Source organism: Lynx canadensis, chromosome E1 (genome assembly GCF_007474595.2).
Source record: "Lynx canadensis isolate LIC74 chromosome E1, mLynCan4.pri.v2, whole genome shotgun sequence".
Classification (NCBI taxonomy): Eukaryota; Metazoa; Chordata; class Mammalia; order Carnivora; family Felidae; genus Lynx; species Lynx canadensis.
Window position 1 is genome coordinate 10632273 of NC_044316.2, and position 26266 is coordinate 10658538.

Below are 26266 nucleotides of genomic sequence, written 5' to 3' on the forward strand. Positions count from 1 at the left end.
TTTACAAAATGTGCAGGGCAGATCGGCAAGTTGGTGGGGGTGATTGGGACCGTGAGATGCGATGCCCGAGCTGCCGGGGCGGCTTTGGGGTCACTTCTCTGGAAACCTCCGTATCTCGTCTGTGACTTGGGCCAAAGGGAGGATCCACTCCCGGGGCTCCCCGGGGACTCCCCAAGAGCCCTACCTGGCCTTGGGGGTCTGAGGCAGAGGCTGGGCCACTCACGCGCTCTCCGTGTTCTGTGACATGTCTGTTTCCTGTTTCTCCTCCCTCAGGGGAAGCCTCAAAAGAAAAACGCGCTCTCAAAACAAAGGAAGACGGGTCCTCGACTGCAGAGGAAGCAGGAAGCTCTGACCCTGCTCTGAGCCCAGCTGCCGGGGCCTGGGGACAGCGGGATGGAGTCCGTGGCCCTGTACAGCTTCCAGGCCACGGAGAGTGATGAGCTGGCCTTCAACAAGGGGGACACGCTCAAGGTAGGGTGGCTGGGATGCGCCGAGTTGGTCACACATGGAATGGGGGGGGCGGTTAAGAATGAGGGCCCAGGACAGCCCCCCAAACAGAGTCCAGCTTCTAGAGGAGGACGGGCCCAGCTTCTCCAGTTACTGTGATTCTGGACGAGCCACTTGCTTCCTCTGAGCCTCAGTTTCCTCATCTAGGAAATGGGGGGATAATTAATTAGGACCCGTCCTTTGGGGGCTGTTGTGAGGGTTCAAGGAGACGTTACCATAGTTGGTTCAACACCCAGTTTTCCGGGCGAAGCATTTGAAAAGACAGTTGAAAGGAGGGAGGGAGGGAAGGAAGGACAGAAAAGCTCTTGGGAAAGAATCACGTGGGCACACTAACCTCCTGGGGCTGAAAGAAATGTGCCCGAAGTGTAAGAATGAGCTTCCCAGCAGTGTGGAGAAAAGGGAAAGGAGAATCCTACCACAGCTTGTGTCTCCTTGTCTGCCCCCCTTTTCTGTTTTTAGTTTTTATTGTTTATTTTTTATTTTAGAGAGAGAGCGAGAGAGCACGTGTGCGAGCAGGGGAGAGGGGCAGAGGGAGAGAGAGAGAGAGAGAGAGAGAATCTTAAGCAGGCTCCATTCCACAACCCTGGGATCATGACTTGAGCCAAAATCAGGAGGCAGACAGACAACCGACTGAGCCAACCCAGGTTCCCCTTTTTGATGCACATCGCAGCCTTCTAGGGTGGTCCGGGCCGACGGGTTTGTGGGCGCTGTCTCTGGCAACGTCCCTGCTTATAAGTCTGCATATCCAAGCAGAGGTCAGGGGCCAGATTCAGAAGCGGCCATGCCAAGATTTAGGCACTGGAGTGCCGCTGACGTATGTTAAGGAAGTCACTGCCCCCTCCCTGGGCCTCAGTCTCCACACTGGAGCAGCGGCCATTAGACGGGGTGTCTCTCCACCCTGCTGGGCCCCGCTCTTGGCCCCAAGCTTCAAGCACAAGAGGAGGGGACAGGAACGGCCATTTGCTGACACCCCACCAGAGCCAGGTCCCGAGCTCAGCAATGCTCACTAACGTCCCAGTTAAGCTGCGGAGGTGGGGAGAATCAGTGCCCCCTTTCACAGGTGACTAAACTGAGGCACAGGGAGGTGACACGACTTGCTCGGCATGGGGCCAAATGTGGGGTGCACCTACGTCCTTTGCCCCTGGAACCTTCATTCTGTCCCCGTGGGTCTGGGCTGGGGTTTGGGGAGCTCATGACGCTCCCCAAGAGGAACAGTGTCCCCTTAGGGGGCTCCCTTCCTCTCTATGCTGGGATGCCTGCGCTCAGGTCCACCTGAGGTGCCGGCTGGGGGCCCCGGGGACACGTGGCCATGTGGGGACGGGGGCAGGCTTAGCACCAGCACCACCTGTAGCCAGGGTATGAGACCTTTGGTGAGAATCATGTCTAGTTGAGAGATCTTACCAATCTGAGAGCAGTTTGGGGTCTGTAGACCCAGACGTAGGGCTTGGAGGGGAGCAGGACAGAGAGGAAATAGGAATGAGGTGGGTGCTGGGCTCCAGCTGAGGCTCAGAGTGACCAGCCAGCGGTGGATGGGGGTCAGTGGGCGTCCCCCAAGCGACCGCAGCAAAGGCTGTGAAATCTCCACTTTCCTCCCAGATTCCTGTGCCCGCGACCCCCACCCCCATGTTAGTCGAGTTTCCCCGCTAACTTCTGCTAAAGCGTCAGCCGACACCTGGTGTGTTTCTTTTACCAGAAGTGCTGGCTAAGGCAGGAGCGAGTGAGCTCATGAGGACAGGGACCACACCAGGGCACCAGGACGTGAAACAGTGCCTGGCATGCAGTAGCCTCTTGGTAAGACATGGGGAATGTTGCAAGGAAGAAGGAAGGAAGGATTAAAGCGTTAGCTGAAACTTGGGCATACCTCATGTCCACAGAGACTGACGAGGGGACCTTTCAAGCTCAAAGAACGATGGAGGAATGCCAGGCAATGGGAAGAGTGGCCTTTTCTCCCCTTCCTTCCTTCCTTCCTTCCTTCCTTCCTTCCTTCCTTCCTTCCACAAACACATGTCAAGCTATGGAGCACATACTCTGTGCCAGGCATTGTCCTAAGTGCTAAGGGTATAGCAATGGAACAAGGCAAAGTCCCTGCCCTCCTGGAGCTGACATTCCAGAGAGTGAGCGACACCAGGAGGTGATAAATGGATTGAAGAAATCAACCCAGGGAGATGAAATGCAGAGGGCCAGTGGGTGGGAGGGGACAATGGGACAGCTTTAGGTGGGGTCGTCAGGACAGTCTCTCAAAAGAGGTAACATCTAGGGGTGCCCGGCTGGCTCAGTCAACAGAACATGAGATTCTTGATCTCAGGTCATGAGTTGGAGCCCCACATTGGGCATAGAACTTACAAAAAAAAAAAAAAAAAAAAAGAGGTAACACCTTAGCTGAGACCTGAAGGATGAGTTGGAACCAGCCATGCAAAGAGCCGGGGGAAGAGAGCAGCAGGTGGGAGGGAACAGCTGGTGCAAAGGCCCTGAGGCAGGACCGTGTCAGTGTGTTTGAAGAGTTGAAAGAAAGGTCTGTGGCTGAAGTGCAATGAGGGAAGGGAATCACAGGGTAAGGGTGATGTTGGGAGGTAAGCAGGAATTAGGACCTGTGAAGGATTTGTATTTCATTCCAAATTTGAGGCATACTCACAGAAGAGTTTTCAGTAGGGACAAAGACTGGATCGAGTTTACGTTTTGAAAAGATAACAGAGGGGACAGGAATGGAAGCAGAAAGGGGCTCTTGCAGTCCACTAAGTAAGAAATGAAGGTGGCTTGGGGCGCCTGGGTGGCGCAGTCGGTTAAGTGTCCGACTTCAGCCAGGTCACGATCTCGCGGTCCGTGAGTTCGAGCCCCGCGTCAGGCTCCGGGCTGATGGCTCGGAGCCTGGAGGCTGTTTCCGATTCTGTGTCTCCCTCTCTCTCTGCCCCTCCCCCGTTCATGCTCTGTCTCTCTCTGTCCCAAAAATAAATAAACGTTGAAAAAATTTAAAAAAAAAAAAAAAAAAAAAGAAATGAAGGTGGCTTAACCTAAAAAAAAAAAAAAAGACAAGATATTAATGTCTTTAATATGTAAAGAGCTCTTATAAATCAACAAGAAAAAATCACAAACAGCATAATAGAAAAATGGGCAAAGGATATGAATGGGAAAATTGCCGAAGAAGCAACGTAAGCAAGTAAGTGCCCAGTTTCACCAATAACAAAAGACATGCGCCTTAAACCAAGTAATCGTTCCCCATTTGCCAGACCAGTGAACTTTTATTTTAAAAAGAATCTCCAAGTTTGTTGAGGATGTGAGAAAACATGCACTTTTACATGTGGGTGGTGGACAGGTAAAGTGACGATCATTTTGATGGGAACTTGGGAAACATATAAAAACCCGTAACAATATCCATGTGTGTGAGCCAGAAATTCTGCCTCTGGGAACCCGAGATGTAATCAGAGATGTATGTGTGTTCTCTCATGAAGGACTCAGGGAGCACTCAGTGTGTCCCTGGTCCCATTCTCCGCCCTGGAGACTCAGCAAGGAGAAAACGGGTGCAGTCGCTGCTCACGCAGCTGGTATTCTGGTGGCAGACGTGGGCCACAAACCAGATAAATAAGCAAAACACAGTTTGTCAGATGGAGAAGGTGTATAGGGAAAAATAGAGCAGGTGAGAGGTGGGGCACGTTGGCAAAAGCGTCTGCAGTGTGAAATTAACCTGCGTTACCGGCTTAGTGCCAAATATTACACAGTCCTGAAAATGCTCTTTGGGGAGGGTGTTTCATGCCATAAAAAAGCTCCTGATTCAGCATCCAGTGGCGAAACGCAGGATGCAACCCTATCCACTCAGACAGAGGGTCACCTCTACACAGATAATCAGTGGATGTTCATTTTGTGGAGGGGAAAACGGACAGTTTTCTGGGCACTGGATTTGTGCCTAGAAAAAAAAAAAAAAAAAGACTGGAAAGAAATGACCTGATAAGCTAGCAGTTGTCGGTTCGGGGTGGTGGGCCAGGAGCTATTCACATTTTCCTTTACTTTTTCTGCACATCTCACATGTTCTGCAACGAGCAAGCATTCCTTCGAGGGCCAGCTGAGGCGGTGGGATAGCACGTTCACGGTCGTGCAGGTGCAAGGTCACATCCTGCCTTTATTTCGGATTTGGATGGATTTTTTTTTTTTTTTTGTATTAGCTTTATTTTGTTGGTTTTTTATTTATTTTTGCGTTAGCTTTTAAAATTTTTTTTTTCAACGTTTATTTATTTTTGGGACAGAGAGAGACAGAGCATGAACGGGCGAGGGGCAGAGAGAGAGGGAGACACAGAATCGGAAACAGGCTCCAGGCTCTGAGCCATCAGCCCAGAGCCCGACGCGGGGCTCGAACTCATGGACCGCGAGATCGTGACCTGGCTGAAGTCGGACGCTTAACCGACTGCGCCACCCAGGCGCCCCTTTGCGTTAGCTTTTAAACAGACTTTATTTTTCAGAAGGTTTTTTGGTTTTTGTTTTTTTTACTTTTTAACGTTAATTTATTTTTGAGAGACAGAGCGCTAGCCGGGGAAGGGCAGAGAGAGAGGGAGACATGGAATCTGAAGCAGGCTCCAGGCTCCACACCATTAGCACGGAGCCCGGTGCGGGGCTCGAACCCACAAACCGTGAGATCATGACCTGAGCTGAAACCAACAGTCAGACTCCTAACCGACTGAGCCACCCAGGCACCCCCAGAAATTTTTTCTTTTTAAAGAAATTTCTTAACATTTATTCATTTTTGAGAGACAGAGGGAGCCAGAGACAGAGCTGGTGAGGGAGCAGAGAGAGAGGGAGACACAATGTGAAACAGGCTCCAGGCTCTGAGCTGTCAGCACAGAGCCCCACACAGCACTCGAACTCACAAACTGTGAGATCACGACTTGAGCCAAAGTCGGACGCTTAACCGACTGAGCCACCCAGGCGCTCCTTAGGAGTTTTCTTTTCTTTTTTTTTTTTTTTAATGTTTATTTATTTTTGAGAGCGAGAGGCGGGGGCCGGGAGGGGCAGAGAGAGGATCTGAAGCCGGCTTTGCGCTGACAGCACAGAACCGGATGCGGGGCTCGAACTCACGAACCGGGAGGTCATGACCTGAGCTGAAGTTGGTGCTTAACCGGCTGAGCCACCCAGGACCCCCCAGAACAGCTTCAGATTTACACAAAAATCAAGGAGACAGTACGGTGGCATCTGGGCCCATCCCTCCCTATCCGTAACATCTTACATTATTAGCACCATGCCATTTTTTCCCCCACAACTGTGACAAAGTGTATTAGGGGACACCAGAAAGGACAAAGTGGAGGGGACAGGGTGGGCAGGGGGCAGATTAGACACCATCTCTAAATATATAATAACCACAGCTGGTTTGTAATGGTTCGCTGTCCATTTCAAATTTCAGACTGACTGTCCTCTATGTCCAAGTGATTTTGAGTTATTGCAACGGGATAGTCTGTTCTCCTCTATGTATTTTGTCTTCTACAATATATCTGTGGCCTTGGATGAGCACTTGTGTGGCTGCATTCGTGTGTCTACCTTGTCTTTCTCTGCATCCCTGGTAGAGACACAACTGATGTCCCCACGGGAGCTGCGTCACGTCGTGGGTCTCATAAAGGCTGGAGGTGGATGGAGGTTGCTTCTGACTTGCAAAGATGCTCAGCTCATCTTTCCAGATGGTGGAGGTGGAGGGTGAGGTCCCAGAGGCCACCAGGGTGGAGAAGGTGGGGGTGGCCCAGAGCCCACGGATGGTGATAAAGGGCAGCCCGCGGGGTATGACACGGAGGGCACTTCTGGGAAAGGAGGACATGCTCTGGCAGCCACCTTGACCTTAGGTGCCTGAGTGGCTCCGTCAGTTAAGCGTCTGACTCTCGGTTTGGGCTCAGGTCATGCTCTCACAGTTCAGGAGTTCAAGCCCCCCGTGAGGCTCTGCGACAACAAATCTTGAAGTTGCAGAAACCTACAACCACCATGCAATTTTTACCTTAATGGGCTGATGTGGCTACGTTATTAACTAACGAACATACTCAGAGTTTCTGCCTGGCTTTTATTTTTTTTAACATACTGTCTTAAAACATTCTTTACCCCGATTCCCGCGTTTCTTGGGGCCCCCTTAAGTTTTGCTCCCGAGGTGCCTCACCCCCCTCACTCTTGGGGAGCCCTCCCTCTGTGCAACTGTAAAATCGTGAGCACGATGTCACCCTGTGTGCCCCCTTCTCCCGGGGCGCAGCTCCTGGAGCCATCCCGTTCATCCTTCCACCCGGTGCTTCCTGAGCGCCCCTCAGGGCCCTGTCCCAGAAGTGCCCACAGGCAGATTCCAGCCTCTGGGAGCCCGAGGTGAGAACGTCTGAGCTCCGGCCTTGGAAGAGACCTGGGTGGCACATAGACCCACACTGGACACACGGCCCCAGACATCACTTCCTGGAACAAAGCATCCTCCCCGGGAGGCTGGGCACGTCCGGGTGCACAGGACCCCGCTGTTCCCAGCTGAAGGAGGGGGGCCGGGTGGTGGCTTCACCCCCATCTCTCCACGGATGACCCGGCCCCCGAGACCCAGACTCGGGGAGCCCACAGCCTCCTCGGCATCTCCAGAGACAAGGTCGATGGCACCTCGGACCCAATGCCGTCAACCCTGAGCCCTCGAACCTGCTCCCTGACAGCCATTCCCATGGCAGCCTGCCAACACTCGGCCCAACCCCCTCGAGTCGTCCTGGCTGCTCCCCAACTGTCTCGTACCCGGCCGGTCGTTGAGTCCTGTCAGTGACTCTGCCGAAACCTATCCGGAACCTGACCGCCTCTCCACACCCCCTCCCCGACTGCCCTCCTCCTCCAGGCCTCCCCCGACCCCGGGCAGGTGCACAAGCTCCTCACTGCCCCACCTGCCTCTGCTCCTAGCCTCCCCAGTCTCCACACGGTGGCCGTAACTCAGAGCCTGAGCCTCCCCTGCTGCCCCTCCCTGGCTTCTCTTGGCTTTTATTTTTTTTTTTTTAAGTTTAAATTTATTTATTTTGAGAGAAAGAGTGAGAGCACGAGCAGGAGAGGGGCAGACAGAGAGAGAGAGAGAGAGAGAGAGAATCCCAAGCAGGCTCTGCACTGTCAGCACAGAGCCCGACGTGGGGCTCGATCCCACAGACGGTGAGGTCATGACCTGAGCTGAAATCAAGAGTTGGATGCTTAACGGACTGAGCCACCTGGGCGCCCCTTCTCTTGGCTTTTAAAGGAAAATCTGAACAGCTTCCCATGGCATACAAGCCCTACGTGCTCTTGCCTGGCTGGCCTTCCCCACTTCTCCTCACAGTTCTGCCCTCCTGAGTCAACTCCAGACCCTCTGGACTCCTCTCGGTTCCGAGAGCAGGGCTTGCTACCACCTCAGGGCCCCCTGCACTGGCTGTTCCCTCTGACTTGGACACCGTTCCCCGCATTTTCTCACCTCCGGTTCCTTCCTGTAACCGGGGTCTCAGTTCGCATATCACCTCTTCAGGGAGGGTTTTCTGGACCACCCCATCTGTCCCCTGTTGACAATCTGCCTGCCCTCAACCAGACATCCTCGATCTATTTCGGAGCACCTGCCACTAGTTTAAGGTACCTGTTCAGTTGTTTCCTTCCTTCTTTATTGTCTGCCTCTGCCCACAATGTAAGCTTGTTCCCTGCTGTCTCTCTAGGACTTTGCATGGTATCTGGCACACAGCAGGTGCTCAGGAAATAACTGATGAGTGAATTCCCTGGCTGGGGGCCTTGGGGTAGGACAGTGTCCTGGGTGGAGGGCACCCATGGGGGTAAAGGCCGGGGGGCAAGCCAAGGTGTGAATTTCACCAGGGAGGAGCTGATCTGTCTCCTTGGTGTCAGTTTTCATGGCCCGGAGGGTCTGTAGCTTTTGAACAATTTTAACGGTAAGAATTCAGCGAACCTGGGGCACCTGGGTGGCTCGGTCGCTTAAGGGTCCAATTCTTGATTTCGGCTCGGGTCATGATCCCGTGGTTCGTGAGTCTGAGCCCCGCATCAGGCTCTGTGCTGTCCCTGGCTTGGGATTCTCTCTCTTCCTCTCTCTCTCTCTGCCCCTCCCTCGCATGCACTCTCTCTCTCTCTCTCAAAATAAATAAATTAACTTAAAAAAAAAAAGAATTCAGCTAATGTAGCTAATGAGAACATCACAGATGAGAAAACCGATGCCAAGACTAGAGAGAGAGTCGGAAGCAGACGGAGTAGCCCAGCCCCAGGCTCCAGGGCATCTTCCTTGAATCTGTGGCCATGGAAGACAGCCCACAGGCTTTAATTCTCCCATTAAGTTGGGGAATTATTTTAGTTTTGTTTTCAGCAAAAGTTTTCCTGAGTCAGCCACCTGCTTTCCGTCTGTCCCCGGGGCTGCTGACCTTGCCCAGGCTACAGACTCAGGAAGGAAGGAGTCAACGGGGCCTGGCAGACAGACAAGGGGGTGCCTGCCTGCACGGCCTGGGCCCAAGGCAGCAAATCCCAGCTCTTCCTGGCAAAATGGAACTAAGTTGATGCCCTTGCGTCTGCCTGCCCCCGGCCCTTTGCACCTGCAATGCCCCCATAGTAGCATGCTCCTCTATATCTGATTTTTTTTTTTCTGTCAACAAATACCCACTAGGATTGAGCCGATGTGTGCATCTGCTCCAGGACTGACAGGACAGATGCCCCCTTGGCCTTGGGTCCAGACACAAGTGGGAGGTAGAGTGGAGGTAAAAACCAGTGGGCCAGGGTCCCCCCAGACCAGCTGAGCCAGGAACCCCAGGCCCCAGAGTCCTGGCTTGCTGTATGGGCTCTGCCTCCCTGCTGCTGGGTGGCCTTGCTCGCCTCCCACCTCTGGGCCTCGGTGTCCCCATCTGTGAAATAGCCTTTGGTGATGAGCTGTCCCACGGAAGGCTTGCCCCGGGGAAAGGAGGAAGGGGCCCCAAGATTCATTCTGTACATACTGTTCCTCCCTGCGGCCGCTTGGTTGCTCATCCACTGCAACTACCAGCCCGACTAGGGCTGTTTCAGTTCCTCTCGACCCACCTGTGGGGCTGCAGAGATCTCACGCCATGGACAAGGAGCCCATGTGACCTGGGCAGGCCAGGCCTCGGCCACATCTTAGCCCAAAGACCTCCTTTATTTTGCTCTCTGGTGCCTGAATCCCCACCACCCTGCCTTGTCACCCCTGAACTCAGATTATAAGGGTTGTTTAAGTGTAAGTGACCCCAGGTGACCACCAGTAGGCGCTGAGCTCAGGCTGGGGCTCCCCGACCTTCCAGGGTCCCTCCGACCTTCACCCCATGGCTCGGTGCACGGCATGCAAATGCTGCAGAAACCCCACGTTCAGGGGCACAGCTCAGGAACTGAGGCACCCCAGATCTGCCCCCCCAGATCTGCCTGGGAGTCCAGCTCCGGCCCCCCTAAAGTTCAACGCACTGACCAAAACCTCACTGGGTCCCCAGCTGTCCAACCTGGGGAGTCTGTGACCCTCTTGGGGACAGGCTGTCCCGGGCCCTGAAATCAGACACGGCCCTCGTGAACTGGGGCAGGTCCCCAACCCTCCCCTGTGAAGTGGGTCCTGGGCTGGCATGGGTGATGCCCACCCGGGGTCCTTGAGCGGCGAGACCTCAGCTGGTGGCAGCCGTGCCTCTTCGGTAAGCAAGTGACCGTTGTCCCTCCCGCCCGCAGATCCTGAACATGGAAGATGATCAGAACTGGTACAAGGCTGAGCTGCGAGGTGCTGAGGGCTTTATTCCCAAGAACTACATCCGCGTCAAGCCCCACCCGTGAGTGGCTGCCCCCCCCACCCCCCCGCCCCCCGCCCCGGCCCTACCCTCGAGGCGGCCCCAGCCCCTGCAGTCAAGTGTCCTCACCTGGCCTGGCCCAGGCCGAGCCGAGCTGTCCGAAGGGCACCCCTTAAGCACGCCCCTGGCTTCTAGTCATCAGTGTCTATGCTGAGCAGGGGCAGAGGACAGAGATGTGAGGACCAAAGTGGTGGCAGGGTCAGGGCCAGGCCAGGCCACGCCCCTGAGGGCCTGGAACACCAGAGAACGCCCAGGAGAGTGCTGAAGGGGACAGGGCCCCGGGCTCTCAGCCAGCTGGGCCACTGGCTGCGGTGGGGTCTCGGGCAGGTCCTGCTGTCTCTATGCCTCAGTTTCCTTACCTGTAATACAAGAAGGGCCGAGGCTTCAGTCTGCAGAGGATTCTAGAGCTCTCTTTAAGAGTGGGTGTCATGTGTGGGGCCAGGCATCCTGGGACCTGGGACCTGCTGGCCCGGGGAAGCTCCCGGCACGCCCTCAGCAGGTGGCCTCCTCCCACGCCGCTGCCCTGAGAAGGGCCGGGGCCGACCCCGGCCCCAGAACAGGCCCAAGTGGCCGAGAACCCATGAAAAACCGACTGGATATGCCTGAGATGAGGGTGGAGGTAGGCCCCTCACTCAGTCACTCATCAAACACTAGCCGCAGCCCCAGGGGGCCTAGCTGGGTGATGCCAGAGACACAGGTCATAAAGAAAGCGCGAGATGGGATGGCCGTCAGCATTGAGGTAACTGGGGAAGGCTCCTCAGAAGAGGTGACAATGAATGGGGTTCTGAAGGGTGTGTAGGAGTTAGCTAAGCAGCAGAAGAGGAAGGCATTCCTGGAAGAGGGGACAGAGAGGACAATGAGGAAGAGCCCGTGGCAGGAGGGCCTCAGATGCCAGGCTCACGGTGGTGGGGAGCGTGGCGATGGCTGAGCAGGGGAGGGACCCTGTCACAGGTGGAGGCGTGTGACAGGGCCATGCAGGCTGGAGGGGACAGACTGGAAGCCATGAGGTGTGTGTGACGGTGAGTTAGCAGGGGAGGGCAGTGCAGGGTCAGGGTGGGAACTGGAGGGTATTTCCTCTTTATCTGCCTTCGAGTTATTTCCAAGCTGCTACCACCTCCGGCTTCCTGTGCGGGCAAGGCCCCGTCCCACCCACATCTCCAGCTACCCTGCCTGGGTTCCAGGCATCCCCAGCCTCCCCACGCAGAGGCCGCTGCCTCTAGCCGACATCCTGGGCTGCAGCTATGACATCCAGGCCCTGCGGTGGCCCTGTGGGCAGATATCTGTCCCTCTGGCCTTATAGTCTTTCGGTCAATAAAGGGAGAGCACGAGGGGAGAGAGAGAGAGAAATGCCAGGTGCCCCAGGGAATCCATAAGCCAATGGAGGACACAGGCAGGAGTGACCACCGTGGGCCGGTAGGTCAGAGAGAGACCGCCAGGGGGAGGAAATGGCCTGGCGAAGGCCGGAAGCCCAGAAGGCACAAAGCTGCTGAGGAGCCCTGAAGAGAAGCTCGCATTTGCTGACCCAAGATTTCGGTGCAGGGCCAGGCCTATCTGGGCGACGCTGGTGGCTGAGACAAGACCGCACCTGTTGGAAGCCATGGAGGGTCCCCGTGTCTGAGGCCCTTGGGGTCCTGGGGGTCAGTTCTAGCCACTTACATCCGGGACAGAGCAGGGACAGGGGTGAGGCCCCCAACCCACCCGCCAGGCCATGCCCAGATGTGTTCTTGGCTAACCTCAGCACCTTCCCTGGCCCCAAAATAGCGGTGGGGAAACTCGGCATCTGACTCAGCCCGTCGGGCCCCTGGGTGTGGGGTGGAGGGGAGGGGGAGGGCTGGGGCGGGCTGGGGTCCCAGAAGGCCTCATCCTACACCAGCCCCACTCCTTCCCTGAGCACCCCCACCGTCTCCCCTGCCTGCCCGGGGAGCCCCTGGGGGAACCGTGATACCGACCAGGGGCCCCAGAGGCACCCACCCGGCCGTGTGCCCGCGGCAGCCGTCAGGGAGGGCTTCCCAGAGGAAGGGCATGGTCCGCTGGGCCTGGAAGTTACAGTAGAAGTTTGCCAGGGAGGGCAGCAGACAGGCCTAAGCGAGTGCTGTGCGGGGAGGGGCGTGAGCCATTTCACAGCAGCCGAGGCGCCTGCAATCTCTCCAGGGCAGACAGTGGAGACAGCTGGATTCTGGGGGCCTCGGGAAATGCTTGTCCCGCACCCCGTCCTTCAAGCCACCTGAGGACCAGCCCTGCCTTCTCCTGACGGGGGGCAGGGCTGGCCTCCTCAGAGGGTGTGGTTGCCGAAGCCTTTGAGGGTGACGGCCGCCCACACACTGACGCCTCCTATGGGGTTTTGTGGGTTCTTTGGAGACACCCGAGCCCTCAGGAAACGCCCACTCAGGGCCCCACTGGGACACGGCGCCTGCACCTGTGTCCTGCTGGGGGCCGCGGCCTCCCAGCTCAGCCTCCCGAACTCCGGGGACCCGGGCTGAGCTTTCCAGACGGTGGCCTTGAGCCCCCACACTCAGCAGCCGTCTTCTCTGCCTCCCCTCCCAGGAAATCCACCGTGAGATGGGCTCAGGGTCCCCACCAGTTTGGGGACAGCAGTAGGCTAAGCCTCGCTTCTGGGTGTGGGCTCCACAGAAGCAGCACCTGAGCCGCAGTGGGAGGACGAGAACTTTATTTTGGAGCGGGAGGCGGGCAGGGAAGGAGCCAGTTGTCCACACGGCCGCGGACGGCGGCGACAGACAGGAGGGGCACCGGAGGGAGAGGACGCGGCACAGGCACCCCAGAGTGTTCCATTGGGGCAGGGAGGTGAGTGTTTGTCCACCTGCTCGTCTCAGAGAATGTTCCGGGGGCTCGGTCCACCCTGCACACAGGCCTGTGTTAGTCGCCAGAAAAAAGCCCCGGGGCCGAACCCTGGTGTTCGCATTTGGCCCAGCCCCGTGCGGGGACGGCGGGGACGGCGGGGACGCGGTGGGACACCACCGCCAGCTGCCACTCCACCTATCGCCCTGGCTCTGGGCTTCGAGGGCTCGTCAACATCCCGACACAACAGGAAAAGCCCCACCTCACATCCGCCCCCGGTGCCAAACTCAGACTCAGGAAACGTTTGCTGAAAGAGGGAAGGGAAGCTTGACAAGGGACGGAGTCTCTGGACCCCACCCGGGGTTGGCCGTGGTGCCACCATGAGACTCTGGCTGCTCTGGGCCTCAGTTTCCCCAGCTGAACAAGAAAGGGCCCAGCCGGAAACCACCTGGACGCTACAAGGGTGGGCAAGGCCCAAAGAGGCCGGGCCTGCGTGGGCCACACAGCGAGATGGGCAGGCCTGGCAGAGAAGCTGAGCCCCAGCCTTTTGCCTCCAGGTACTGGGGGGCAGAGGGGCAGTGGGGGTCTTGCAGGACTCTAAGCAGCTACCAACCACTTCTGCATTACCCAGTTCTATTTGGTCAGCTAGAAAAGGGACTTGGACCTGTGAGCCAAAGTCCAGACGGCCTCAGTCTGTGCATCTGTGAAATGGGTGCAGGGAAACTGCTAGTGCTTCTGCCCTCCATTTTTTCTTCTTCTTCTTCTTCTTCTTCTTTTTTTTTTTTTTTTTTTTTTTTTTTCCACTTTTCAGAATCTCTCCTCTAAAACAGAAGAGCTCAGCTGGGGTTGGCCAGGTCGAGGCGCCCTAAATTTTGATTTTTCTCATTTCATAATTTCTCATTTCATAGTATGTTTGCCTGGCTTGGGCTCAGGAGCCAGAACGCCGGGATCGGGTCCCCACTCCTGCCTGCCATGGCGTGTACCCTTGGGTTCGTTGCTGTGCGATTCTGAGCCTCGGGCGCCTCATCTGTGAAATGGGTGCAATCACATCTCCTGTGTCTGGGGACCGCCGTGAGGATCCGCGATGTTGGACGCCCAGCACACGGGGAAGGGGTAGCCTGGCCTCCCCACTGCCCTCACTCGCCCCCTCTCTCTGCAGGTGGTACTCGGGCAGGATCTCCCGGCAACTGGCCGAAGAGATTCTGATGAAGCGGAACCACCTGGGAGCCTTCCTGATCCGGGAGAGTGAGAGCTCCCCAGGGGAGTTCTCTGTCTCCGTGAAGTGAGTTCGGACCCATGGGGGAGCGCAGAGAAGGGTGGAGAGAGTAGTCTCCCTGAGGGAGGAACAGCCAGAACCTGGAAGCAGGTGACTGTCTGGGGCGGGGGGCGTCAGGGAATGACACGCACCCCGGCGTGTGGTCCAGAGTGGTGGGAATATGCTTGGAAAGGGGGTCGGGGCTGCCTTCAAGGCCTCAAGTGCCGGCGCAAAGGGTCTCTGGACGTTATTCTCTGGGCAGTAGGGAGCCATCATAGACTCATCATGAGCGGAGGAAGAAGGATGCCAGGATTTGATGTAATGGAAGCCACTGGGGGCAGGAGAAGCACCGAGACACCCAGGGCAGGTGTCCAGGATGTGCTGGGGACAGGGTGCCACCATATGGTGCCGTGATTGAGATGAGGGACTGTGGGGCCAGGCTGCTTGGGTTCAAGGTCTAGTTCTGCCCTTTCCTGGCTGTGTGACCTTGGGCAAGTCACTTAACTTCTCTGTGCCTGCTTCCTCTGATGTGAAATGAGTAATTGCAAGGAATATAGGAGTCAATATATATATATATTTTTTGAGTCAATATATTCAGAGCGATTGGAATAGTGCCTGACATTGAAGCAGGGTCGCCTTGATGGGAGGGTCTGGCTTTGTGACCAGCAGCTCCTCGGGCGTGACGTGGCAGTCTCTGGGGAGCGCAGAACCCAATCCCAAAGGCCACAACTAGGGCCATGGAGGAATCCAGGCTGGAAGGTAGAAACAACTAGGGCCATTTTTTGGCAGATCCCTCCGGCTGCTATGAGGAGGAGGGATGGTTGGGAGTAAGCGGGAGCACTTGGAGGCCAGTGAGGAGCCAGGCCGGAGGTGGCGGTATCTGGGACTCTGGAGGGGGCTGAGGACATGGTGTGGAGTGGTGTGGATCTGCGAAGTCAGGGCCGCCAGCAAAATGCCGACTGTCGGGGTCTCCGCGGGAGGCGCCCACGGTGCCAGCTTTTCCTGTCACTGACCGCTGTATTGGGGTGGCAAGGTTGCCAGCGGGAGGGAGGGAACAAGCAGTGGACCCTGGAGCTTGGCAGTGTGGCCCCTAGGAGGCCATTCTCCCGGGACTGGGTTGGTTCACGGCCAATGGCTTGATTGTCCAAAGGATAAATGAACACGGGGCCACTTTGTTGTTTAATGTGGGGGCCGGGGCGGGGGGAGTGTGACAGGGCGCTGGGGTCCGGGGAATCCCAAAGAAGCAGAGAAAGAAAGACACGGACAGGGAGGCTGCTGGGGCATGTGTGTAAAAATGACCCAACATCACGAGAGTTCTCGGCACTTACCTGATCCCCTCCAAGCTATGCAAGCAGCCGGCCAGTTCCTTTTACTTCCCTTCCGCCCTTGACCTCCAGGGAACAGACCGGTTATCCCAGGGGATGGGAATGGCTCTGGCCCTCTTTGAGCCTCTATTTCCCCATCTTAAAAATGGGAGCACTGTTGAGGCGCCTGGGTGGCTCAGTCGGTTGGGCGTCCGACTTCAGCTCAGGTCACGATCTCGCAGTCTGTGGGTTTGAGCCCCACGTTGGGCTCCGTGCTGACAGCTCAGAGCCTGGAGCCTGCTTCAAATTCTGTATCTCTCTCTCTCTCTGCCCCTCTCCTGCTTGCACGCCATCTCTCTGTCTCCCCAAAATAAATAAGTCTTTAAAAAAATTTTTTTTAGTGGGAACACTGCCAGTGTGCATGTGTATGGGGGTGGGGGGGATGCTGTGAGTTCTTAGCTCTGATCCACCACCCCGCCCCCCGCCCCAGGATGGTCGTGGGCATCTGGAGTGCCCCCTGGGTCACTTCCCACTTCCACAGCTCAGCCCCCACTCCCCAGGATCCGCGCAAAAGCAGGAACTGGAAATTTTCCGTGTGCTGGCTGTCCGAGGGCCTGGTCAGCTGGGAATGGCGCCACCAGGTGGGCTGGTCCAGCTTCGAGGGGCTCCTGGAATCGGTTCAAAAGCCCAAGATCACCCAGCAAAGCAGGGGCACAGGGGACTCAGCCGGACAGCTTCTGCAGCTGGAGCTGAGGGGAGGTGGTGGCCCTGCCAACCCCCACCCTGCCTCTCCCGCCTCTGCGATCAAATCACACCTCCATGCACTGCCCTCTTCTGGCGATTCTTTGTAAATGCAGCCCGGCTGGTGCAGGTTCAGACGCTGCTGTGTGTGTATGTGTGTGTGTGTGTGTGTGTGTGAGAGAGAGAGAGAGAGAGAGAGAGAGAGAGAGAGAAGAGAAGAGAAGAGAGAGGGAGGAGGAGAGAGAGAGAGAGAGAGAGAACCACAGAGTGGGACAGAGAGAGGAGTCAAACCAAGGAGTGTGGTGGGAATGTAGGCACGGCCTGGCCCAGGGGTCTCCACGACGAATGAATAAATACGGGCAATTCAGAGACAGGGGACAGTTTCCACATGGTGAAGGAGGTGATATCTGAGCTGGGCCCTGAAGCCCGAGTAGGAGTTTGGTGTACAAAGAGAGGAGAGGCATGTCAGGCACAGGGACTAGCCTGTTGGACCCGGAGTTGGGGCGGGGCAGGGGTGGGTTTGGATAGCAACCCTCCGACCAGGAGGGGAGACAGGCAGTACTAGGAAGTAGTTGTTGAGCAGGGGAGCCAGCACCCACGTCCTGGGAAAAAGCCTGGGAGCATCTTTCGGAGAAATCCTAGCACACGCCCTTCCGCACGTCCCCCAGGGCATCCTGGCCGAGCCCCCCCCTCCCTCCCCTCCCAGGTCAGAACCAGAAGGAGCTTCCAGGGCTCAGCTAGCTGTGGTTTGTGCACAGCGTCACCAGGTGGCGTCCTCCACCTCCCAGTTTCATCCCAGCTGAGCCACGCCTCCCAGGTCCTCCTCCCATTCCTGGTCCATTGTCTCTCACAGGGGCCTTTCAGTGGCCCTTGGAGGATCACAGGGCAGGGATTAGAGTTGGAAACTGAGACTCAGAGGGCGTATTATGGGTGGGAGTGTGGGCTTTTGAGCCAGAATCTCAGCTCTGATACTAGCTGTATAACCCTGGGCAAATTACCCTCTGAGCCTCAGTTAATAAGTGCTCCAAAAATGCAAGTTATACTAGTTATTATATTACCTTCTAAGGGCCACACTGCTTCCCAGCCCCCCTGTTCCACGAACCCAGGGCTACTAGAGAAGGGGCAGTGACAGAGTGGCAGGGAACCCAGTTCTCTTCCTGACTTCGCTTCCCGTGCCCCCCGGGCAGGTCCTGGCTTTCTCTTGGCTGTAATGGCCTCATCTACATCATAGAGACAGCAACCCCCAGGTTGTGACGTCCAGTGACTCGATGGCCATCCAGCAAAGTGACCGCGGTGCAGGTTCAGGTGTGAGAGCATTTCCGCCTGCATCGGCTTGGCTCTCGGGGACTCTGACCCCATTCCACGTGGCATCTCCCGCATGCTCACGCCAAGCCCCATAAAGCTGTCCGAGGTGGGGTTTATGGGCCTGGGCTGCCTCTCGGAGTGAGAGCGGCCACGGCTGACTGCCCTTTATGAATTTACAAAGGGGTGTCTGCCACCACTTCCGGGGGCATGTCTGAGCTGGCAGCCAGCAAGCCAGGGACCAAGGCTGGGGCGCAGTGCCTGGGCTTTGTCGCTTTTGTCCCACACTCCCAGCCAGCCTGCGGTGGACTTCTCCACCGTAAACGGCAGGTCGCTCCCAAGCGAGGCATTTTGCTTCCGTTCAGGCCGGCAGCGCCCTGAAGTCAATGCACGTATGTTTGCTCTGGTCACCGAGTACCTACTGTGTGCCAGGCCTTGTCCCAGGTGCTTGGGATTCGGCCATGAACAAAATGGGACAAAGCTCCCTGTCCTTCGGGCACCCATTTCTACTGGGGTGACAGACAGGAAACAGTTATACAAATTACATAAAATCTCGGAAGATGATAAAGGCTCTTGGGAAAGGGAAGCAGGAAAGAAATGGTGGCACAAGGTGGAGGGTGTAATACTTTGCAGGCAAAGACAGAGAAGAAGTGATCCCCAGAAACCCCGTTGGCAGGAAACGGGGGCTCGGAGAAGTGCAGTAACTTACCCAAGGTCACACAGCAAGGAAGAGCGGAGCAAGTGCCCATTGACCCTCTGCGCCCTGACAGACCCACCTGTCCTGAGTCCCAAAGACCCACGGGTCCCTGCCAAGGTCCCTTTGGTTCGATTTCATGTCTGCTGCGGCACGTGTATTCCACCCCAGCCCTTTTCTGAGGCTAGAGAAGGGCCATGCCTAATGGAGATCACCCGGTGTGGGGGTGAGCACCCAGACCTCTGCCCTGGAGGGCCCACAGGCCCCAGCTGGGGCAGTCCCGGGGCTCCTGACCTTACCCCAGCCTTGTTTATCCTGTCCCTTTGCTGCTGCCACCGTCCCTTTGCTGCTGCCACCAGGCCAGAAAAACCAGCCGGGCAGGACAGGCTGTTGCGAGCACCAGGACTCAGTTGGTCCTTGAGGCTTTTGTTACAGCCCAGAGGCCAGGCCCTGCCCCTCGTTCCCCCCACCCCGCCCACAGTGGGCGGGTGTGGGGGTCACACACAGAGACAAACACACCCACGGCTGCAAAGAAAGGGACTCACACATATAGTCGCACTCATGGAGCAGAGAGAGAGAGAGAGAGACCTCCCCCTCCCCCCCACACCCCTAGACACGAGAGACACGGACACCAGGCACACGCAGGCCAGGACACTCACACAAACACCGTGGGCACTGCCCACTGTTGTGGACCAGCTCCACATGGCCCCTCCTCTGGCCTCGCCCAGGTCGAGACCCCTTCCTGGCCACCCTTCCTGCCTCCAGCTCAGCAGGGCTCACAGGGCACGGCTGTCTGCACTCAAGCCATCCCCCCTGCCCAGTTCGGGGGTCATCTGGAGTCAGACATGGATCCCCCTATGTGCCCTGCAGCTCCCCTGGGCCGGGGGGAGGGAGAGTCCACAGAGGGTCTAAAGGGTTCTCAAACACCTCAAGGCTCCACCCGGGCCTTGAAGGATGGCTGAGGCCAAGACCACAGAGGAAAGGGAAGGTGTTCCTGGGGAGATCACTAGCAAGGGTCCCACGAGGCTGGAAGATAAGCTGGCTAGAGAGAGGGAGACTGCCCCAGATGCTGAGTCCTTGGGGTCACCGGATGGAAGTGGCCCTGCTCAGCCTCAGACAAGCGTGATCACTGATCAGGAGGGGCCATGCCTGGCTTACATGGCCACCCCTGGCTGTGGGCAGGCCTCTCTCCTTTCTGGGTCCCGCTCTCCTCACTACAGAACAGGAAGGTTGGACCAGGTGGGAGAAGGGACAAGGCCCGTCATTTACTGAGGACCTACAATGCACCACACACAGGTGAGGGGCTGGAACACGCAAGCATCCCAGATTTGAGAATTCTCCCAATTCTCAGATTGGAAGGTTCTAGAATTCCTGGGTCCCCTGTCCCTTTCCTGTCTCATCTCCTCTTCTCTGCTCACCGATCGTCCTGTGTGATCATGGAATGCTTTGTTCCTGATAACTTTCCTGGTAACTGAAGGTAACCTCCAAGCACCAAAAAGTTCAAAGTTGTGGTCCGTTGGGGTTGAGGTCATTTTCTTTTTCTTTCTTTGTTTCTTTCTTTCTTTTTCTAATGTTTAATGTTTATTTTAATTTTAGAGAGAGAGAGACGGATCACAAGCGGGGAAGGGGCAGAGAGAGGGAGACATAGAATGTGAAGCAGGCTCCAGGCTCTGAGCTGTCAGCACAGAGCCCGACATGGGGCTCGAACCCATGAACCGTGAGATCAGGACCTGAGCTGAAGTCCGAAAGTTGGACGCTTCACTGACTGAGCCACCTGGGCGCCCCCTGGAGATCATTTTCACAGCTACTACCCCCTTATCTGTCCCCTTACCCAAAGGGGAGGGGCCGTCCTTACCCCAGGTTCCTCCTCCTGCCTCTGCACCAGGTGGCCCAGACATGGAGTCCTTGGGGTCCGTTTCCTGGTTTCTCACTTGCCCGGCTTCGGGTTGCCTTACTCCGCTGCTGGGAGAGACACTCCTCCCCGAACACCCCTGCCAAAGTCTAGGGACCGGGGAAAACCTGATCTCGCAGGGACCGGACACTAGGGAGTCATAGGGCTTAGAGGCTGCCTCAAGGGGAGTGTGTGGCCTCTGGGAGGCTGTGGCAGACCAGACAGGGCAGGAGGCACCGTCCGCCTGCCCGCCCTAGTTCCATCCCAGGAACACGGGCATGCATGTCGGCCGGCCGACAGCATGCGCGGCTTAGTCACCTGGGAACAATGCTTGCTGATGAGCGGCTTTGTCTCGGGTTTGCCCGGTCCCAGAACTGGCTCGCCTTGGAGCTAAGCTGCTCTGAGATCTGGATGTGTCTTAGAGAGGGTGTCGGGTCTATTTCAGGGTCAGGACACCTGGAGGGCTGGAATCACAGCTCAGAGCGGACCGGACAGGAGAGGGTTTCAAGAACAAAGCACCTGATGAGCATTTAAGCCTTGGGCCTTGACGCTCCAGTCCCTGGGTCTAGCCTCTCCCAGCTGGGCTAGCCCTCAGGGCCCACTCCGGCCTCCCTGCCTTTTCCGTGTGTAGTATGCAAGCCATTATGTGCGGTGAGTCAGAAGAAGGCCGTAAAGGGGCTGAGGAACCCAGGGAGACCTCTGACTCTGAGTTTGGGCCATTTTACCTGGGCTTTGAGGCATGAGTAGGAGCTTGACTCGAGAAGAATTTGGAGAAAACTGTGTATGCAAAGGCTTGGAAGGGAGGTATGTTGGAGTGGAGAGAGAGATTCTGTGTGGTTTGGACCCCTTAACACGGGCAGGGTGGGAGGCATCCCACTTTGCCCACACCCCCCCCCCCCCAACACACGAACAGAACAGATTCACCTTAAACAATTGTCTTCAGTCTTTAATCTTAAACCTTCAACCGAGCAGCGCACCCACCCCAGGACTGACGCTGGAGGAACCACGGGTCCCAGGCCTTCTGGGCTCTCAGCTCCACCAGCCACCTGGGCAGGAAGCCCTTCCGTGGGCAGGTTCCTAAGCTGGCTTCTTTCTGCTGGGGAGCCGGGGTTCTGCTGTGTTCTCCCCGAAGTCACCAGCAGCGTCCCCGCCTCCTGCAACCCCCCTCCGGGGAGTGCATCAGCGCCCCCCGTTGGGCAGGTGAGGAGGCCGAGGCCCAGAGGCCCAGGTGAGCTGACCGGAGCAAGGAAGGGTGGCCGTGGCCTTTTGGCCAGGCCCAGAGGATGAGAGGGAAGGCCTCTTGGGGATCACAGCCCAGGGAACAACGTGGTGCAGTAGCAGTCCTGGACTGGGGCTGACAAGGTCTGGGATGTTCCCCGTATCACAATTAGAATTACGATTATTGCTATTGTCGTACAACGAGAACCAGCAGGGGAGCATGCTAGAATGACGCTTGACACGTGGGAGCTTGGATGTGGCCCCAGCTCCGGTTTCCGTTGCCGCGTGTGACCCTGGGGGGGTCACGGTTTGCACTCGGGGCCTCAGTTTCCCCACCGTACAAAGGGCTCGGTTTGCACCTCCTGGACCATGTGGTGGGGCCGGCCACCCTTGCAGAAGGGAGGGGAACTGCAATGGTTTGTTTGTGCTGCCCGTTGTCCTAACGCTGGCCCCACCTCTGGTCCCAGTCCATCGTGGCCTGTCCTGGCATATGGGACATGCTGCGTGCGGGAAGAGAGTATATGAAGCGTACGAAGGAGGTGAGGCTGGGCAGGTAATCAGAGCCAGATCTCGAGTCCGAGGTGTTAAGATTTACTCCCAAGGGCAATGGGGAGCCATAGAAGGTTCTTGAGGTAGGGGGCAGATAGAGACATGAAGCTTCCGACATACCTGAGCTCCTCTCCCACCTGCAGGCTTTGGTCTGAGTCAACATGGTCTGAGGACTCACTCTTCGTGGGATCGTGAGGGCCGGGAGGGGGCTAGGGGGAGACTGTCGCGTCTGAGGGGCATATTGAAGAGGTGTGAGAAGAGAAGCCCGTTTATTGATTGATTTATTTTTAAGGTTTATTTATTTTGAGAGAGAGAGAGAGAACGAGTGGGGAAGAAGGGCAGAGAATCCCAAACAGGCTCTGCACTGTCAGCACAGAGCACGAGTCGGGGCTTGAACCCACGGACCGTAAGCCCACGACCTGAGCCGAAATCAAGAGTCGGACGCTCAACCGACTGAGCCACCCAGGCAACCCCCTCCTCCGAGAGGAACCCGTTCAATGCTGCCAATTAGCCACAGGCAGCATTTTCTGAACCCTTTTCCAGAAGGAAGGTGCTACCATTATCCAGAAGCTGAGGTTTAGAGAAGTTCAGTGACCTGCCTAAGGTCTCACGTCGACCTGCCCTCCCGCCCTGCACCTTCTCCCCCCGACTGCGGGTCTCAACCAGGGCTGAGAGGGGCGAGCTTCCAGCGGGAGGCAGAAGGGAGGCCCCGGGGCCCCGCTGAGCCTGCCCCTCTCCGCTAGCTACGGCGACCAGGTACAGCACTTCAAGGTGCTGCGCGAGGCCTCGGGCAAGTACTACCTGTGGGAAGAGAAGTTCAACTCCCTGAACGAGCTGGTCGACTTCTACCGCACCACCACCATCGCCAAGCAGCGGCAGGTTTTCCTGCGGGATGAGGAGCCCCTGCTCAAGGTAGGGGCCCCCCCTGTTCCCCCCCCACGTGAGCCTCCGCGGGGGGCCGGGACGCCTGCCGGGTCTGGCCACCCCCCACCCCCACCGGCAGCCCCGCATCCAGCCCAGGCTCTAGAGTCCGACTCTGGTGGCACTGCGGTGAGACACGCAAGGGTGGGGACGGAGAGGGAAAGGAAAGGAAGAGAACGGACGTGACGCGGGGCCACCAGTGTCTGGCTTGTTCTCAGCTCCTGGCGCAGTGCGTGGGTCACAGTAGGCACTCGGTGTGAATTTGCATGAATGAAGGTACAGACACCTGCCGAGCCTACTGGGTGCCGTGCCCGCTGAGCTGGGCTTAGTATGCTGGGGTCCTCATCTGGCCATTGCCCAGGTGAGGAAACTGAGGCGCACCCAAGACCACCCACCGGGTAGGCTCAGTCCGGGTTTCTGGCCCCGAGGAGCTGGTCTTGGGTGGGGTGGAGGCAGTGTGAGCGCTCGTGGGTGAGGGCCTGGCTGGGCTCAGGGTGTGTGTGTGTGTGTGTGTGTGTAGTGGGGGGTGGGTATCCAGCCGCCACTGGTCCTCGCAAGAACAGCAATTTGCTAGCCAGCCCTTTCATCAAGGGGCCCCTAGGACCAGCCCTCGCTCTCATTAGAATGATGATAGCAGCCAACAGGGTTATTAGCCCCGGTGTGGTTTCCTCTGGGAGGGGGGTTCGGCAAGGCCTGGGGCTAGAGGTCAGGACCCTGGGACGGCCCAGTTGAGCCTGGGCTCTGCAGGGGAACCAGGGAGCATAGCCTGGGGGGGAGGCTGACGGACTGCTACAGAGAAGCTCCAGTCCTGCCTGTCCCTAGACCCCCACCACGCGTGACCTTTGTCCGTTCCTCAACTGGGCCTCAGTTTCCCCTCTCATGTGCCAGGAGGGTCAAACGGTGCCTCGGGAGACCCCCATTCTTGCACTCTGGGCCGCCAGGAAGCTGCCGGGCCTCCTCAGTCTGATCCTGGGGCTGGGTCTGTGGCGAGCTCTCCTTCTGAGCCACCTTCCCTCCCCTCCCCCCTCCCCCCAGGCCTCTGTCCCAGACCTCCTGCAACCTCTCCCCTTCACCGCCGTGGGCCAGGTCTGCCCTTGGAGAATGTGAGGGAGCCAGTGTGGAGCTGGCTGAGGGCTCCCCACACCGCCCCCCCCCCCCCACTGCCTCGCTCTGGCCTGGGCCCTGGGGTCACCCACCCTGTGGGAGAACTCCAGAGCTGGCTCAGTCCCCTAGGACCATGCCGCCTCCTACTTCCTGGGCAGAGAGCCGCTAATTACAGCCTGTCCACTGATCCTATCACCCATCCTGGATAAGATTCCGCAGGCTCAGAACAGAGATGCTGGTGGGACCGGTAGGGCCGGGACACCGGGTATAATCGTCACGGCGACAGGCTGACGTGCCTGCAGAGAGCTCTTGTCCGCCCGCCATTTGCAGGGGGGGAAACTAAGTCCCACGAGGGTGGGGACTTACCCGAGGTCACCTCGGGGTATAGATAGGACAGGAACCCAGGCCTGAGAGCTGGGAGCGGCCCTGAGTGACATCTTCTCCCTCAAAGCTCGGTCAAGGGCGCAGCAGTAAACTCTGTTCTTAGCTATGCACCACTTTACGGCTTCTAAGGCCCGTTCCTGTGGCCAGGACAGCGGTGTTGGTCTGTGGAGAGGGTGGCGTAGACTTGGAGTGAGAACAGAGTCCAAGCTCAACTCTGCCCTCCCACCCACAGCAAAATCACTTCTCTTGTCGGGGCCTCCTGAAAACCCCCACTAACCACCTCCTCCCCTCGCAGGGCCCCCGGGCCTGCTTTGCCCAGGCCCAGTTTGACTTCTCGGCCCAGGACCCCTCACAACTCAGCTTCCACCGCGGTGACATCATCGAGGTCCTGGAGCGCCTGGACCCCCACTGGTGGCGGGGCCGGTTCTGCGGACGCGTGGGCTTCTTCCCACGGAGCTACGTCCAGCCGGTACAACTGTGACCGGGGTGGGGGCCCGGGGCGGGGGCAGAGCCAGCAGGCCATCCGCCCACCAGACACTGAGGTCCAGAGAGAGGACGTGGACGCCCCGTCCCGGGGTCCCACGGGGCTCAGCCTCACTGGAACGTGGACCTCCTCACTGCCAGGCCCGGGCTCCCGCCGCTTCATACAAACGGAGACGGGGCCTCGGTGCCCGAGGACCGCTGCGACGTTCAGTGCTCACCAGGCAGGGGGAGCTCCCAGAGCTTCCTGCTGGCCTCTTCCTGTTGCCTGCCAGCTGCATGGTGTCACGGGGCAGGGGGACAGAAGCCCCACTCACTCCAACCATCAATGGCCGCGGTCTCAGGGCTCTTGTATTTGGGGGCTCTACCCGAGGAAGCATGGCGGACGGGTTCACCTGGGGCTGACCATCTTCTGGGCCTCCCTGCCCACCCTCGGATGGCCCCTCGAGGTGTTCTGGCTACCGGGAAAGTGGCTTAGCGGTGAGGGACAGGCAAGGGGACTGCACGCACATTGACCTGGACCGATGGACGGACTCCAGGTGGAGACTGACTTCTCAGCAGCCCCCTGACGACTTCGGGCCCCACTTGGGTGTCCAACACCCTCACCCCACCACAGACACTTTGGGGAGGGCCTGCGGGAGGGGAGTGCAGGGATGAAAGAAACAGGCAGCTGTCCCTCTCCCACAGGCCCGACACGATGGACAAGCTCCGAGGGCAGGCCCCGGGCACAGCCACTTGGGGGACCTGGCTGCTCTGGCCTTCTCTGTGTAGGCCCAACTTCTGCCCGGACTGGGGTTCCTGGAGCTCAGGGAAGCTACAGGCCAGGCGGGAGCCAGGGCCACTGCCGGACTTTGAGGTCCAACGGCATCTGGGATGGGACACTGGCCTGAGCACAGGCGGGGCGTCCACATGGAATGTGCCACCAGCAGCCGGTACTGACTAGCCCCTGCCCAGGGCCTGGGCACTTCGGGGAGCAGGAAGCATGAAACGGGGCTCCGAAAGTGCTTCGAATGCCAGGCTGATGGTGGAAGGGGCGGGGAGCGGGGAGGGAGGGAGGGGACGGCCTCGTGGCAGCCAGGAGCAGCTGGGTTGGGAGGCAGGAGTCCAGGGAGGGGGGCTCCCCTCTGCCCAGGGCCGTCTGGAGACCCTTCAAGCCCCGAGCTGCTCCTGACCTGGGCCTGTGTATTCAAAATAAAAACAGGAAAATGAGTATAAGGATGTTGATCGGAAACCTCATTTTCTTTGTGCTGGTTTTGAAATACCACCTTCTTTCTGTCCGTCGCCCCCCGACCTTTTTAGGACTCCTCCTTTGCCGGCTCAACTGGTGTGTGGGCACCAGACTGGCTACGCAGTTGCGAGGGGAGT

General features: G+C 57.8%; 1 protein-coding gene across 2 annotated transcripts; it reads left to right on the forward strand.

Moving 5' to 3' along the window:
* The first annotated feature begins 292 nt into the window (after positions 1-292).
* On the forward strand, positions 293-26132 carry LOC115500409 (GRB2 related adaptor protein). 2 transcript variants are annotated; one of them, XM_030294783.1, is made up of 6 exons: positions 293-471; positions 10147-10244; positions 14218-14340; positions 22756-22924; positions 24717-24890; positions 25589-26132. In XM_030294783.1, the coding sequence occupies exons 1-6, from the start codon at positions 394-396 to the stop codon at positions 25670-25672; spliced, it is 726 nt and encodes a 241-aa protein (XP_030150643.1). In that variant the 5' UTR covers positions 293-393; the 3' UTR covers positions 25673-26132. The 2 variants fall into 2 exon arrangements, with proteins under 2 accessions (XP_030150643.1, XP_030150642.1); XM_030294782.1 differs by having other exon boundaries at positions 294-471; positions 24717-26132.
* Positions 26133-26266: the final 134 nt, after the last annotated feature.